General features: G+C 44.6%; 1 protein-coding gene across 1 annotated transcript; it reads left to right on the top strand.

The window, feature by feature from the left end:
- Positions 1–899: 899 nt before the first annotated feature.
- On the top strand, positions 900–7,810 carry LOC6505273 (probable ATP-dependent RNA helicase CG8611). The gene is made up of 5 exons (XM_001965625.4): positions 900–1,076; positions 1,140–2,950; positions 3,003–3,430; positions 6,792–6,981; positions 7,034–7,810. The coding sequence occupies exons 1-5, from the start codon at positions 1,017–1,019 to the stop codon at positions 7,308–7,310; spliced, it is 2,766 nt and encodes a 921-aa protein (XP_001965661.1). The 5' UTR covers positions 900–1,016; the 3' UTR covers positions 7,311–7,810.
- The last annotated feature ends 5,853 nt before the right edge of the window (positions 7,811–13,663 follow it).

The following is a 13,663-nucleotide window of genomic DNA, read 5'->3' as shown; positions in this document are numbered from 1 at the left end:
CGCAATTTCAAAAGAGGTCCCTTCGGCAAATACCTTCAAAATATATCGAAACTTCGGTGGAATGATTGTAATGAAGAATAGTGTTCCGCTTGTTTTTAAGAATTCTTCTGAAGGTGTGATTTCTTTAAAATCTTTTCAGTCTTCATAGTTTTTCTAATATACTTTTATTATCGTTGGATACTAGCTACATCTCATTTATTGAAATTGTTTAGTTTTGGACGTGGAACGTGTTGGATAAATAAACTTTAAATATTTTGTAAATTTCAAAGCAAGCTTGTGTTATGATTCTTAGATAATAAAATAAGGCGTCTGTCGAAGTATGGCGCATAATATGATTTATTTAACGATTTTAAGCCATTTTTTTGTATTGAAATATTAAAAAAAATAATTTAAGAAAAGTAGGCCGGATATATAACTTACGGTATCTTCAGGTGCACGTGGCAATGTACTTCAGGTGCTCCTCCTGCTCCAACAGTTTAGAGTTTCTTGGGCAGAGTTTGAAAGTAGAAATAAATTTAAATAATAACAAAAAAAAATTAAAAATTATAACACATATAAAAAGAAAGGTAAAACCATCAATACATGGCTTATTTTTAGTATAAAATTCTAAATACAATTTATTTAGAATAAAACCGTACAAAGTTTCTTTTAGTATCATTTTTTTTTCTTTATCTGGCAGCTCTGATTGGCAGCATTAATGGGCATTTCTTTGGAGACATATGACGGAAATACCTGAAGTATATTAGTCCCTTTGGCACAAAAAAGAGACTTATTTAGTTAATTTTTAAATAAGAATTTATTTAGTTAATTTACTTCTAAATTATACCATAAGAATGCTAGAAATATTTTTAATTTAATTTGTGAGTCATTTGTCAACACTGATGGGCAGCACTTATTGGCACATTTGGCAACAGCTGTTTTCCTGTGACTGGCAAATCGCAAAGAAGAAGAGAGCGCGCACGTTTTATTTTATTTACAAAATTCCTCTGCATTATTTTTAAATCAAATGTACCAAAATGGTGGATAATTTAACGTTAAACATAAATACAAAGCCTGCTGCCAAGAAAAAACAGCAGGTAAGTTGGTCTAGTGCCTCGGAAATCATAGATTTCATACAAAGTTTTGTATTTTTTTTTTAGAATGGACCTCCGATCCAAAAACGTGCTGCAGCTTCGGAGGTATTTGACTTTCAGTTCAACGTGGACAAGCCCAAAGTCAAGGCGATTGTTTTGAGACGAAAGGTCACTAAGCCCGCCGCCACTACTCCCTCAGTTCGGGCACCTGTCACTCCTTCGCCAGCTCCTACCGCTGCACCAACTTTTAGCGCCAAAACAGCCGCTGGAGCTTCCACCTCCGGAGATGATTTCATGCTGAATGTGACCAACCAGCCGGTGGCCAAGTCGGTGGCTGCCAAGCCCAAGCCCAAGATCACCAGGGCCGAGCGATTGGGCCGCAAACAGAGGAACCAGAGCCGAGTTGTGACCAAGCTCAGCGACGAGCAGCTTTCCAAGGCACTGAAAAACCACCGGCGGGCTGTGAACCCCAATCAGATGCCTCGGGCTGGAGACATTTTCAAGCAACAGATGGAGGAGGAGCGGCGGCGTGAGAAGGGAGAGCCGGAGACGACAGAGAAGGATGCGGACGAAGCAAAGGAAACCAAACAAAGACCCAACAAAGAACCCTCAAATGACGAAGAATCCCACTCAGAAGCCGAGGAGCAAGCTCCCAAGCCCACACCCCCCAAGCAGGACAATAAGAAATCTGAAATCAATCGTTTTCGAACGAAAAAGATCGGCTTGTTCGACCAAAGCGATGTCGAGGCACTGAAGCAACTGGGCCAACGCGCCGTGAAGCCCGTCAAGGAGACCATATTCACGGGCGCCAAGATCGCCTCTCTGGGCCTGCACGCCCATGCCGTGAAGAACCTGGAGGACCTGCTAAGCATCCGGGAGCTGACCACAGTCCAGCAGAAGGCCATTCCGCCCATACTGGAACGCAAGGACGTCCTGGTGCGCTCCCAGACGGGCTCCGGCAAGACTCTGGCGTATGCCCTCCCGCTGGTGGAGATCCTACAGAAGCAGCAGCCCCGCATCCAGCGCAAGGACGGCGTCCTGGCCCTGGTCATTGTCCCCACCCGCGAGCTGGTGATGCAGACCTACGAGCTGCTCCAGAAGCTGGTGAAGCCCTACACCTGGATCGTGCCGGGCTCCCTGCTTGGGGGAGAGAGCCGGAAGAGCGAAAAGGCCAGGCTGCGGAAGGGCATCAATATACTGGTGGGCACTCCGGGACGCCTGGTGGACCACCTGCTGCACACGGCCTCCTTCAGGCTCACCCGACTGCAGTTCCTGGTCCTGGACGAGGCCGACCGGCTGCTGGAGCTCGGCTACGAGCGGGATGTGAAGCAACTGGTGGAAGCCATCGACAAGCAGCGCAGCGAGGCGGAGCAGAAGGACCTGCCGCAGCTCCAGAGGCTGCTGCTGAGCGCCACTCTGACCTCGCAGGTCCAGCAGCTGGCCGGGCTGACCCTGAAGGATCCCCTCTACATCGACAACAGCGACGAGGCGGCCAGCCTGGCCCTGAAGTCCAAGGACGGCTACCAGAAGGAGAGCATCGAGGCGCAGCTGGGCGTGGAGGAGGACGGCCTGGGCGAGTACCAGGAGGATGTGACGGGCGTGCTCAGCATCCCAGAGAATCTGCAGCTCAGCTATGTGGTGGTGCCGCCCAAGCTGCGTCTGGTGGCTCTCTCCTCGCTCCTGGCCAAGGAGGTGGAGGCCAGCCCAAAGCAGTTCAAGGCCATTGTGTTCATGAGCACCACCGAGATGGTGAACTTCCACCATGACATGTTGAACGAAGCCCTGACCCGCCGAGTCCTGGACGAAGAAGACGAGAAGGACGACGAGGAGGAGGACGACGGAGAGGAGCCTCTTCTGCCTGGCCTGCGATTCTTCAAGTGAGTTTCCGAGGCATTCTGCTAGAATCCAGTTAGTAACCTCTTCTTGCAGACTCCACGGCTCCATGACCCAGACGGAGCGCCAGGGCGTCTTCCGGGGATTCCGCGACTGTGCCAGCTGCGTCCTACTGGCCACCGACGTCGTGGGCCGCGGCATCGACGTGCCGGACGTGAAGCTGGTGGTGCAGTACACGCCGCCCCAGACCACCGCCGACTTCGTCCACCGGGTGGGACGCACAGCCCGGGCGGGCCGAAAGGGCAGGGCCGTGCTCTTTCTGGCGCCCAGCGAGTCACAGTTCGTGCGGCACCTGGAGAAGAAACGGATCCGCATCCAGCAGGGCGACATGTACGCCTACCTGCAGGCCCTGCTGCCCAAGGACGAGGAGGCGAAGACCGTCCAGGAGGCGGCCTCGAATCTGCAGCACAAGTTCCAGTCGCTCCTCGAGGACGATCGCGAGCTGCACGACAAGTCCTGCAAGGGTGAGTACGGGATGGCCAGTTCCCATGGCACTTACTTTTCCAATTGCCCCAACTCCTCGTCCATCGCAAACTACCAATTTAATCCTTTCACCAAAAGGACATTAACTTTGTAATTACAATTTTTTCCCCCTTTTTTTTTTTTGCTCCACCCGCCGGGTAAGGGCTACAAACAGAAAACAAAAAACAAAAAACACACTGACAGACAGACACAAACACTCGGCTATTTTTCCAATTATAAGTTGGAAAGCTCGCGCCACGCCCCCATCCTTTTGACCGCCTATGTCCGCCCCCCACGACCACCCTGGCCGGCCGGCAGGGCAGCGCGCGTTAAAAACACAAAAATTATTTCATATTTGAAGTTAATTTCGATTGCGTGTCAAATGAATCCTCGGCCGCCGGACCGCCGGGTTGCAGGATCTGGCAGAGTCCTGGCCAGCGCCCTGATCCTTTTTCCGTCCGTTTTTCCTTTAAAATTTTGTGTGTTTTTCAAAGCTACCTCTGGAAAATGGGCGGAAGAAGGAGTAGATTAGTGAAGGGATTTTTAAGGATAATAAAGGATAATAGCTGTATGCTATAGACTTGCGATTAGGATCTTATAGGACATATACCATAAATACAATGAAGACTTTTAAGAGACTAGTGGGTTGGAGGGTAGATCCTTTAACTTACAGGATATCCCTGCCCTCCTTACGCACAATTGCCAGGACTTCCCACCCCCCTGTTTTTTTAGAATCCCACCCAATCAATGTTAATGTCCTGTTGAAAGTGTAATTGCAGCGTTGGAAAAAAGTTAATTAGATGTTACCAAGGGGAGTTCTCCGAAGGATACAGAGGACGGGGTGGAGGGAAAAGGACCAGACACTGTTTTCCGCCTTTTTTTGTTGGTCCTGTCTGAGCAGGACGATGGAAGCTCAAGATGATTCCAATCGAAAGGAGGCTCCAAAATGAATCATAAATGGGGAAAAGCGCCCGAAAAATGAAACAAACAGTGGGAGGAGGAAGGACTCCCGGTCGAAACAGGAAGCGGAAACGGAAACGGAGAGGAATATTCAAAACAATGGGGGAAAAAAGAGAAATAAATATGACGAAGGAGCATAAAGGACATGAATGGGGGAATCGGGAATGGGGAATGGGGAATGGAAACGGAGTCGTAGTCGTAGTCGGTCAAAATGGCAACTCAAATTGCACTTAAGCGCCGAGTCAAGCGTCAAGCCGGAAGCGAGACTCCGGAGACGGAGACGGAGACAGAGACAGGGATGGAGAGAGAGAGAGACAGAGAGGGGGGTAGTGGGGGGTAGTGGGTGGAGCTGACGAAGGTGGGAGGATGCAGTTGCTCTGCTGCGTCCAATCAAAAAGCCATTAAAAAGTATTACGCTTGAACAAAACTGTACAAAGGAGCTAGAGTCGGAGTTGGGAGTTGGAGTTGGAGCTGGTGCTAGAAAGGACTTGAGAGACAAAAACAAAAAAGGATAAGGATAACAAGGGGGATCCCAAGGGGGATGTCCTGGGAACATCTTCAACTTGTTCCAGAGCCAGTGCATCGGTAATTGAAACAATTTTCAAGTTGAAATTCACTTTTTGTCTGCCAGTCCTGCCAGTGCCAGTGGCAGTCCACTAGTTTCCTCCTCCATCCGTGTGCTACAGTGCGTTTCAGAGCCGTAAGGAAGATGGGCGCCATCAGTCTATCCTCTCCCATTAATGAGCTTGTCTCCAGCCAGGATTTCTTGTCTCGTCCCAAAAAAAAAAAAACAGATGTTTCTCTCGTCCAATCGGTAATCCTGTAATCCTGCATAGAATCACTTTGACTTGAGGCACTTTTCACATATTTAATGGCATATTTTAGCCGGCTTAGGGCCATTGTTGGCCGGCGGCAGTCCTCCCCCGATTAGCCGCAGTGGGTATCGAATGAGGAAACCCTTCGGACTAACCACAAGCCCGCAAAAAAAAAGGGATCTAGGGGGGTGGGATTCCAAAACCAAAACCCAAAGCCCAAACCCAAACCGAAACCAAAATGAAACTGAAACTGAGACAAAGGCAAAAACAATCACAACAATTTGCCACGCCTACACACGCCGCTCTAACCGCACAAGGACACGCGCCTGCCAGTCCATGCCACCACCCACATCATAAGCCTCCTCCTCCGTCGCAAGTAGAGACAATGGAGCGGCAGGGCAAGTGGCATAAAAAGCCATTTTGTGAGGTTTCTGCCAAAGGACTACTCCCCATCCCCATCCCCATCCCCATCCTTGGAATGACATTTATTTTATTCGCCACTTCCGGCTGGCAGACGTCTCTAAACATCCGCTCCCGTCATACTTTTGTTTGGCTAATGTCTGCCACTTGGCTGTAATCGCATTTGCGGCAATTAAGCCGCAAGACCCAAAGGATACGGCTCCCCCAGATCCACATCCCGAGAACCGGAGTTGACTTTGAGACTTTCTGCGCCCGGGGCGACCGACTCTGGCCGTTAATTGTCGGGGTAGGAACGTCTTTGCATAGTAGATCTCTGTCACTGTTTCTCTCGGGGATGTTGTCTGGGGCTCCTTGGCAGTCAATTAGGAGGTCCTGGCAAAGGAAATGCCGCTAGTTTGTCAAGCCAAATGCCATAAAGTTGGGAAATAAAAAAGGAAATAGGTGGGCTACCTTCCAAATTACCCTTTCAGAACACCGTTCTATAGTTTCCGATTGAAGATAAAATCCTGAAAGTCCTGCGGTTCAAATACCAAACCTGTTGGAGATACAGTTCCAATGGCATCTGTCGGATTTGTCGAGGATGCTCGGATACTCAGATACTCGGATATTGGGATACATTGCATTTTTCAACTTGAACTTCACATCAAATTTACATACGCGGAGATCGTCCTTCGTCCCTGTGCCCCTGCTCCGGGGGCTGTCTCTTTTTATATTATATTTTTTGTGTCTACTGCCGGGTGGGAGATGCTTATCACGGGGGGTGGAGACCAGACCAGACCAGACCAGACCATCGAGGGGTTACAATTGCGGTCTTTGTTGCCACTTGGAGTGGCAGGCACGTTGGTAACTTGATATCATTGTTGTATAATTTGGAATTGCCTGGCATAAGTGCTGCGTAATTAGCAAGGACATGCCCACAATACACCACACAATACACACACAAACAATAGACCGCAGAGACGTGGTCCTGAAATCCTTTGCTGACACTGCTCATTTGTCATTTTAACAAATTTATTTTGTAATGAATGCCGCACACAACACTCACATGCCGCACTCGCACTCGCAGCAGCAGCAGCAGCAGCACTTAAGCCAAGACATCAATTAATTCTAAAAGCATTAGCATTAACATTAGCATTCCCCTCCCCCCTGTTCTCTCTTTTTTTTCCAGCCTTTGTGTCCTGGATGAAGTTCTACTCGACGTTTCCCAAGGAACTGAAGCCAATCTTCAACGTCCGCATCGCCCACATGGGCCACTTCGCCAAGAGCTTCGCCCTCAAGGAGGCGCCCACCAAGTTCGCCGCCAAGCACGCCGCCCCCAAGGCGGCCCCGCCCACCAATCGACTGACCTACACAGAGCGGTAAGTCCAAGGGATCATTGAGAGTCTTCCATTCAAATATATCTCTTTTTAGCGATCCTGAGAAGATCCAGGCCCAGAAGAAGGCCAAGCGGCGCATGTTCACGACGACGGTCAGTGGGGAAGTGCGGCAGTTGCAGCAGCGGGAAGGACCTGCTCCGGAGGGCAGAAAGCCCGGAGGTGGACCCGGAGCTCCTGTCGGTGGTGGTGGAGGTCCTGTGGGCCGGAGCAGCTTCATGAAGAGCCTGAGCAAGTCGCGAGCCCTCAACATGTCCGAGTTCGACAGCGGCCTGCCGGCGGCGGGTCCTGCCAAGCGACGGAAGCAGGCGTAGGACTACGCTTAGACCCAAGGATGCAGGAGGAGTGGAGGGGCAAGGAGTGCTGGGGACCAGGACTGCTCCCCGGATGGCAATGCTCCGGGCATTTTGCGGCGTTTTATGCGCGCCATTTTGCCCGGCCAGTTGGCAGCTGCCAGCTCAAGCGTTTAATCGAAAAGAAAATTGCTCCTTCGGCAGGACGCATATATCCCTGTATATATCTATATATATATCAAATATATCTATATCTATATGTATAAATGACTGTCGCCAAGGAGATGGCCGAGATGCGCTCATAAAAGTTTCATTTTTCTCAACTTTTAAGCCCGGACGTCCTGCGGGAAAAGTTGCCTGAGAAGCTGCCTGACAGCATATTTTAAGATCCTTTTTCCTTTTTTTTTTTTTGTTTTTTGATATTTTTTGTATTTTTTGTTTGATTACCCGCCATAATATGGTGATGCTTTTTTCCTTCTTTTCGTGGATAAATATTAGAAATCCATTTTCCGCTCTCTGCAGATTCATTCAGTTTTGAAAATGTCAAGGGGTCAGGGGTTACAAGGGGCGTAGGAGTGGGAGTGGGAGTGGGAGTGGCACGTGTTGCCCGATGGAGCTGCCTCGCTTTTTGCCTTTTAATTCAACTGAAGCGCATAATTTGTTGGACAAGGCATAAATAAATATCAAATATATATATAACCGATTTGTTTTCCATTTCGACGGCTTTCATGCTTCTATTTGGCCAAGGACACGTGGCCAGGACATGGCCCGAACCGGGTGGTGGGGGGGTTAGTATTATGGCCATTAATTGCGGCCTTACAAACGGGAATGAAGTGGCCCTAATTAGACGCCCAGCGATTGATTTTTAATTAGGCCACTCGACCACGCCCCCCGGCACGCCTGCTCCTTACTAGCTCATGTCCTCCCCACTCCCCCACAGTTGTCCTGTCACTCAAAGTCAAACGCAATCAGGCATGAACTGGATCTGGAATCGAAGGATAAGTCGATTCCTAATTACGTGCGAGTGTCAACATATGAAATAATATTTTGGTATAAATGCGTCCATTAAAGGGAAACCCCCCTCAAATAGTCCTTTTTTGTGGGGTTTGGGGTGGACCCTGCCCTGTCGGCAGGACTTCCAGGACCCACTGACAGTCTAACAGGATATTTGACGTGTTCATGGCCTTCTTACAAAGCTAACGAGTTGGGTAATTAAAAAACATTTTAGTAAGTTACTAACTAGCTTAATAGTATGACTTAATGGGATAAAATATAAGAGTTGGAAAATAAAAGTAATCGATTTTTATTAATTTTTAGTAATATTTAGTACTTATTTGGACATTTCTTTTGTAAGTTTTGGACGTTTTAACATTAAGAATATATTTTAAATCTTCTAAAAGCATTTTTGTTAGTTATTACTAACTTTAAGTGTTTTTGAGCTGGAGAAATAAAAGTTATCGATTATTTTGAACTTTGCAGTAATATTCAGTACTTTTTCGAAACTTTGTATGTTTTGGGCGTTTTAAGATTTAACATAAATATTGAAAACTTTTAACAACTTAAAAACATTTTATTTAAATGTGACTATCTAACTTAATAGTATAAAGTATAAAGTATAAAGTATGTTTTGAGTTGAAAAATAAAAGTTATCTATTATTTTGAATTTTTTTAGTAATATGTAGTACTTAGATTTCTCTCTAGATAGTTTTGGATGTTTTAAAACTTAGAATATTTTTTAAACACTTTAAACCATTTTATTAAGTCATTACTATCTCACTTATTGTTATGAAATATAAGTGTTTTTGGAGTTTGAAAAATAAAAGTTATCTATTATTTTGAACTGTAGTATTTAGTGATATTTTAAATATTTTGTACTTGCCTTAGTCTTTTCTTTAGTTAGTTTCGAACGTTTTAAGATTTAGAAACTATTTTAAACCTTTTAAAAACAATTTATTCAGACTTTAGAGTTGAATCAAGTAAATATTTTATGGAGAGTTTTTTTTTAAAAATAAAATGGTTCATCAATTTGAATAAATTTTCCAGGTATAGAGTTTTCTATTGATGTTCTGACTTGTTATTGATAATATCATACTGATAATGACTTATAACTGCAATAACATACTTAACATAATAAAATACTTTAAAAACATTTTTATTAAGGCTATTTTAATTGAATAAAATAAATATTTCATCTAGAATTAATGAATTAACACAATAGTTTATCGATTTCAATAAACTTTCCTGTAAAATCTAGTATATTTCAAACTTTACTCCCATTTTAACAAATAATCTTAAATATTCTAAAACTGAACAATCTTTTGGAGTGGTTCAAAAACTATATACCATATTATAATTATAATTATAATTATATCTTAATCTTATACTTGTCTATCTCAAATAACAATTTATACATTTCAACTTTAACCGTCCATGGAAATTTAGTATGTTTTGGGAATCCCCATCTAATAATTTCAGTTCATAATAATAAATATGCCAATCGATTCAAAAATAAAATACATAAAATCGAAAAATATAAAATTCAAGAAAATAAATGTGAAACAATAAACTAATTATATTAAATAAACCTCCAGGAATAAAACATAAAATGGAAAAATAAATCCAATTGAAAATCATACGACAAGCAACATCTGTTGGAAATCCGCCACAAGCGAATTGTGATTGATTTAAGCTCTAGTCCTTAGTCCTGCCCATACAGCAATCTAATTGGATCAAATGCCGCCGCAAGGACCTGGGACCTGAGAACTGGGAGAAAGTAGCTCGTTACCCAGCCCAGCCAGTACCCAGGAGCCAGCAACCACCAAAGGGTTGGCCCGTGGAAAATTGCTAATGTGATTGCACTAATGGCTCGAATTATAGACGCATTAGGGTAAATTAAAATCCTCCACTCCGTTCAACTGGGCGGCAGTGTCCTGCCAGGACAACGTATCGACTTTTGGGGTTGTAATAAAGTTGTAGTGCCTCGTTGTGTGGCACTAACAATGCCATTGTTGGCCAGTCAGGTGCAAATGTTGCATGTTTTTTTTTTCTCTCACTTTACTTTTTTTTTTTTTATTGAAATCAAAGGGTCCTCGAGGGGGGTGGGGGTGGTGGAAGGACTACGACCCAAAACAGCTGTCAGCATTTTTTTTGTCATCAACAAAAAAAAAAGGATAAAAAAAAAGAAGGAAAACCCGTTGACAATTGGGTGGAGCTTTCCACGAGGGGCAGGTGGCAGGGCGGCAGGACTGCAGGATGGCAAGGGGCATGTCCTGGTAAGTCCTGGTAAGTGACAATTATGTGTGCTAGTTGTCGGTTTGTTTCTCCAAAAGTATTGGTTTCGTGACGCTATTGGTTGGCACTCCGAGTGGTGGTCTTCTCCATCCAAAGCTTAAACGTGGGTGTCCTCTCCATATCCTGTGGGGCCTCTTAGCCACTTGCCACTCGCCACCTCCTTGCCTTTTTTCGCTTCCATCTTACGCATCCTCCAGCCAGTGATTTTATTCCCATTTTTCGCCTTTCGTCGCCTCGCGTCAAAATCCAATTAATTTCAACGCTCAACCGGCGGTGGGGTATTTAGTCCCGTCCGGAGGATCATCTGTCAGAGCGTCGTACATCCCTGGTCCGACCTACGAGTGGGCCGGCAACTGGAACTGCAACTACAGCCCAACATACAGAGAGAGATGCGAATGCCTTAATTGTTTGCATTTGTGTTGCAATTTAGCCGAAATCACGCCTCTTGGCCAAATTGTCTTTAAATTGGCAGTTGCCCAGTGAGCCATAAATCCAAACAGCACCAGGACGTGTCTCTCTCTCTTTCTAGTGGTCTTTTGCCTTTTATTGCCGTCTCTTTCGGAATCCTTTCTTTCATTGTTACCTTTTTTTTGAGGGGGTATATAGGGGTTTTGGAATATATTTAAATATCTAAGAGATATGTAGATCTAATAGGAAGCTATATGCTTGAGAAGCTTTTAGTTTTTAAAAGACTACAAGGTCGAGTATATTTTGGTATATTTTGAGAACAGTTTACCAAATTGAATTGAAGTATTTTTTCAAAACTGTATTGCTTGTAGTTGTTCTAGATATTTCAAAGCTTTTATCCATTTTTGATGACAGTTTCTTAAAATCAACATCCCTAAGCTTGAATATTATCAATTTGTTCGAGAGAAGCTTTTAGTTGCTTATTGAATTGAATTCCGATTTAATTGAAGTATTTTTGACGGGGTTTTTGAAATATATTTAAATATTTAAGAGATATGTAGATATGATAGATATGTAAGAGTATGCTTTTTGTTTTTAAAAGACTATGAGGTCTAGTATATTCTGGTATATTTCACCCAATTGAATTGAAGTATTTTTTCAAAAACTGCCTTCTTAAAAGTTCTACTAGATATTCCAAAGATGCTAAAAGTTGTGAAATTTGTAGACAATTTTAAAGCCACTTCCTTAAAACCTACATCTCTAACATTAAATATTATCCATAAAATATTTTCTATACATATTTTAAGTTATAAATATTAATCTGTGCTTAAAAATCTTTAAGTTTTTGAATGAATATAGTGTATAGTATATTCTGGTATATTTCGAGAACAGTTAACCCAATTGAATGGAAGTTTTAGTAGATATTTCAAAAATGTAAAAATGATTTGATATTTTTAACACATTTTTTAATCTACTTCCTTAAAACCTACATCTCTAACATTAAATATTATTTTTAAAATATTTCCTATGCATATTTTAATTAATAAATATTAATCTGTGATGGATATCTTGAAGTTGAAACAAAATACCAAACCACATCCAGTGGTTTTCCGTTTTCGAGCAGCGGAAGTATCGCTTGAGGAGCTCTCGATCCTCGATCCTCGATCCTCGCCTCCGAAGAGCCTCCTCCCATCCCGAGAGCTCCGAAAGTCACCCGTGGGGCATCGTTGGCGGTCAGAGGAGGAGAACCAAAGGAGAGATCCCTGGGATGGCGGCGGCGGCGGCGGCGGTCGCAAATTATCAACAAATTAGACTTTTCGTCGAAGCTGAGCGCTAAGTTGGAGCTGGAGTTGCCTCGAGTTGGAGCCGGATCATTTGGTTTGATTTGATTTCATTTGTTTGCATGTCTTGTTGTCATTTCAGTTTTTTTTTCTTCTTTATTTTTTAAAGGGGTCTTGAGTGAGTGAAGTTTGGGAATCGCGATCCGCGATCTGCGATCTGCGATCTTCGGGTTTGGGGTTTCGGGACTGCGTTTTATGGGACGCCGCTGGTAAAGTGATTTCTTCAACGCTTTGTTAGCGCACCGGATTGATGCGGCTGTCATTAGCCGATTTCGTTTCGTTTTCGGCCTAAACGGGTCTACCTCCGGAGCTATCCAAGATCTGGCCAAGATGCTAAATGCGTTTTTAACGTGCTTTTAATTGTCAGTTGGCAGTTGGTAGTTGGTAGTTGGAAGTTGGAAGTTCTCTCCCCACTCCTCTGACTGCTCTGACTGCTCTGACTGCTCTGGCGGCAGAGGCAAATTAAATCAAATTGAAACTAATTAACATAAATAAATTTACACAAAATCCAATCGCAATATGCCTCGTTACAGGCTTCACACTTTCCGCTTCACTGTCCTCCAATCCACCCCCTCGTGGTGCTAGAGATAGGAGGAGGGGGGTGGACCACCAGGACCACCACAGGACCATCAGGACTCTGCCTGGTGTGACATTTACAAGCGACAACTGTCAAATTGGACAAGTTGCATTTGCAAATAAATAGACGGCAACTCGCTCAAACGGAAACGGAAACTGACGAGCCACGAATCCCAGAAAATTTTCCACTAACAGGGGGATGGGGGTGGGTGTGGGGCAGCGATGGAAGGGTGGTGGTGGTGAAGGCTTAGTGGGTGGGGGCCAGGGCAGTGGTGCTCTGGGTTAGCTCTGCTTCGACGCTTGCGCTTAAAGTTTTTAGGCGCTATGGATAAATTAATTGGATTTGCCTGTGGTTGCTCCTGTTTGGCAGCTTCTACAGTGGGTATTGGCCCGAAAGGATGTCGCAGGATATCCCATGTTTTATGAGAAATTAAAGGATACAACTTGGGCTTAGAATATATTATTAAAGACCAAACTTATGGCTCTAGTAGGATTAAAACTATCATCCAAGGCCCAATTGAGCTCCCTAATATCTGACCATTTTATAGACTACGGAAGCCCTCTCTTAGCCAAGTACGACCACGCGGCGTATGCGCAATGTAACCTGGCCCAAACTCTCCACCTACCCTCCACCCAAAAAAAAAAAAGGTAGGACCAGACCAGTCCCTTTGGTTATTTACTGCTTTATTTGCGGTCTTGTCAAAGCAATCAACACAGTCAGAGCGTGTCCTTTAGCTGGCTTCTGTTCCTCCTCCTCCA

The sequence above is a fragment of the Drosophila ananassae genome, chromosome XR, assembly GCF_017639315.1.
Source record: "Drosophila ananassae strain 14024-0371.13 chromosome XR, ASM1763931v2, whole genome shotgun sequence".
In the NCBI taxonomy this organism is placed as follows: domain Eukaryota; kingdom Metazoa; phylum Arthropoda; class Insecta; order Diptera; family Drosophilidae; genus Drosophila; species Drosophila ananassae.
Note: the sequence above shows the minus strand (reverse complement) of the source record. Positions and strands in the feature narration are given on the sequence as shown.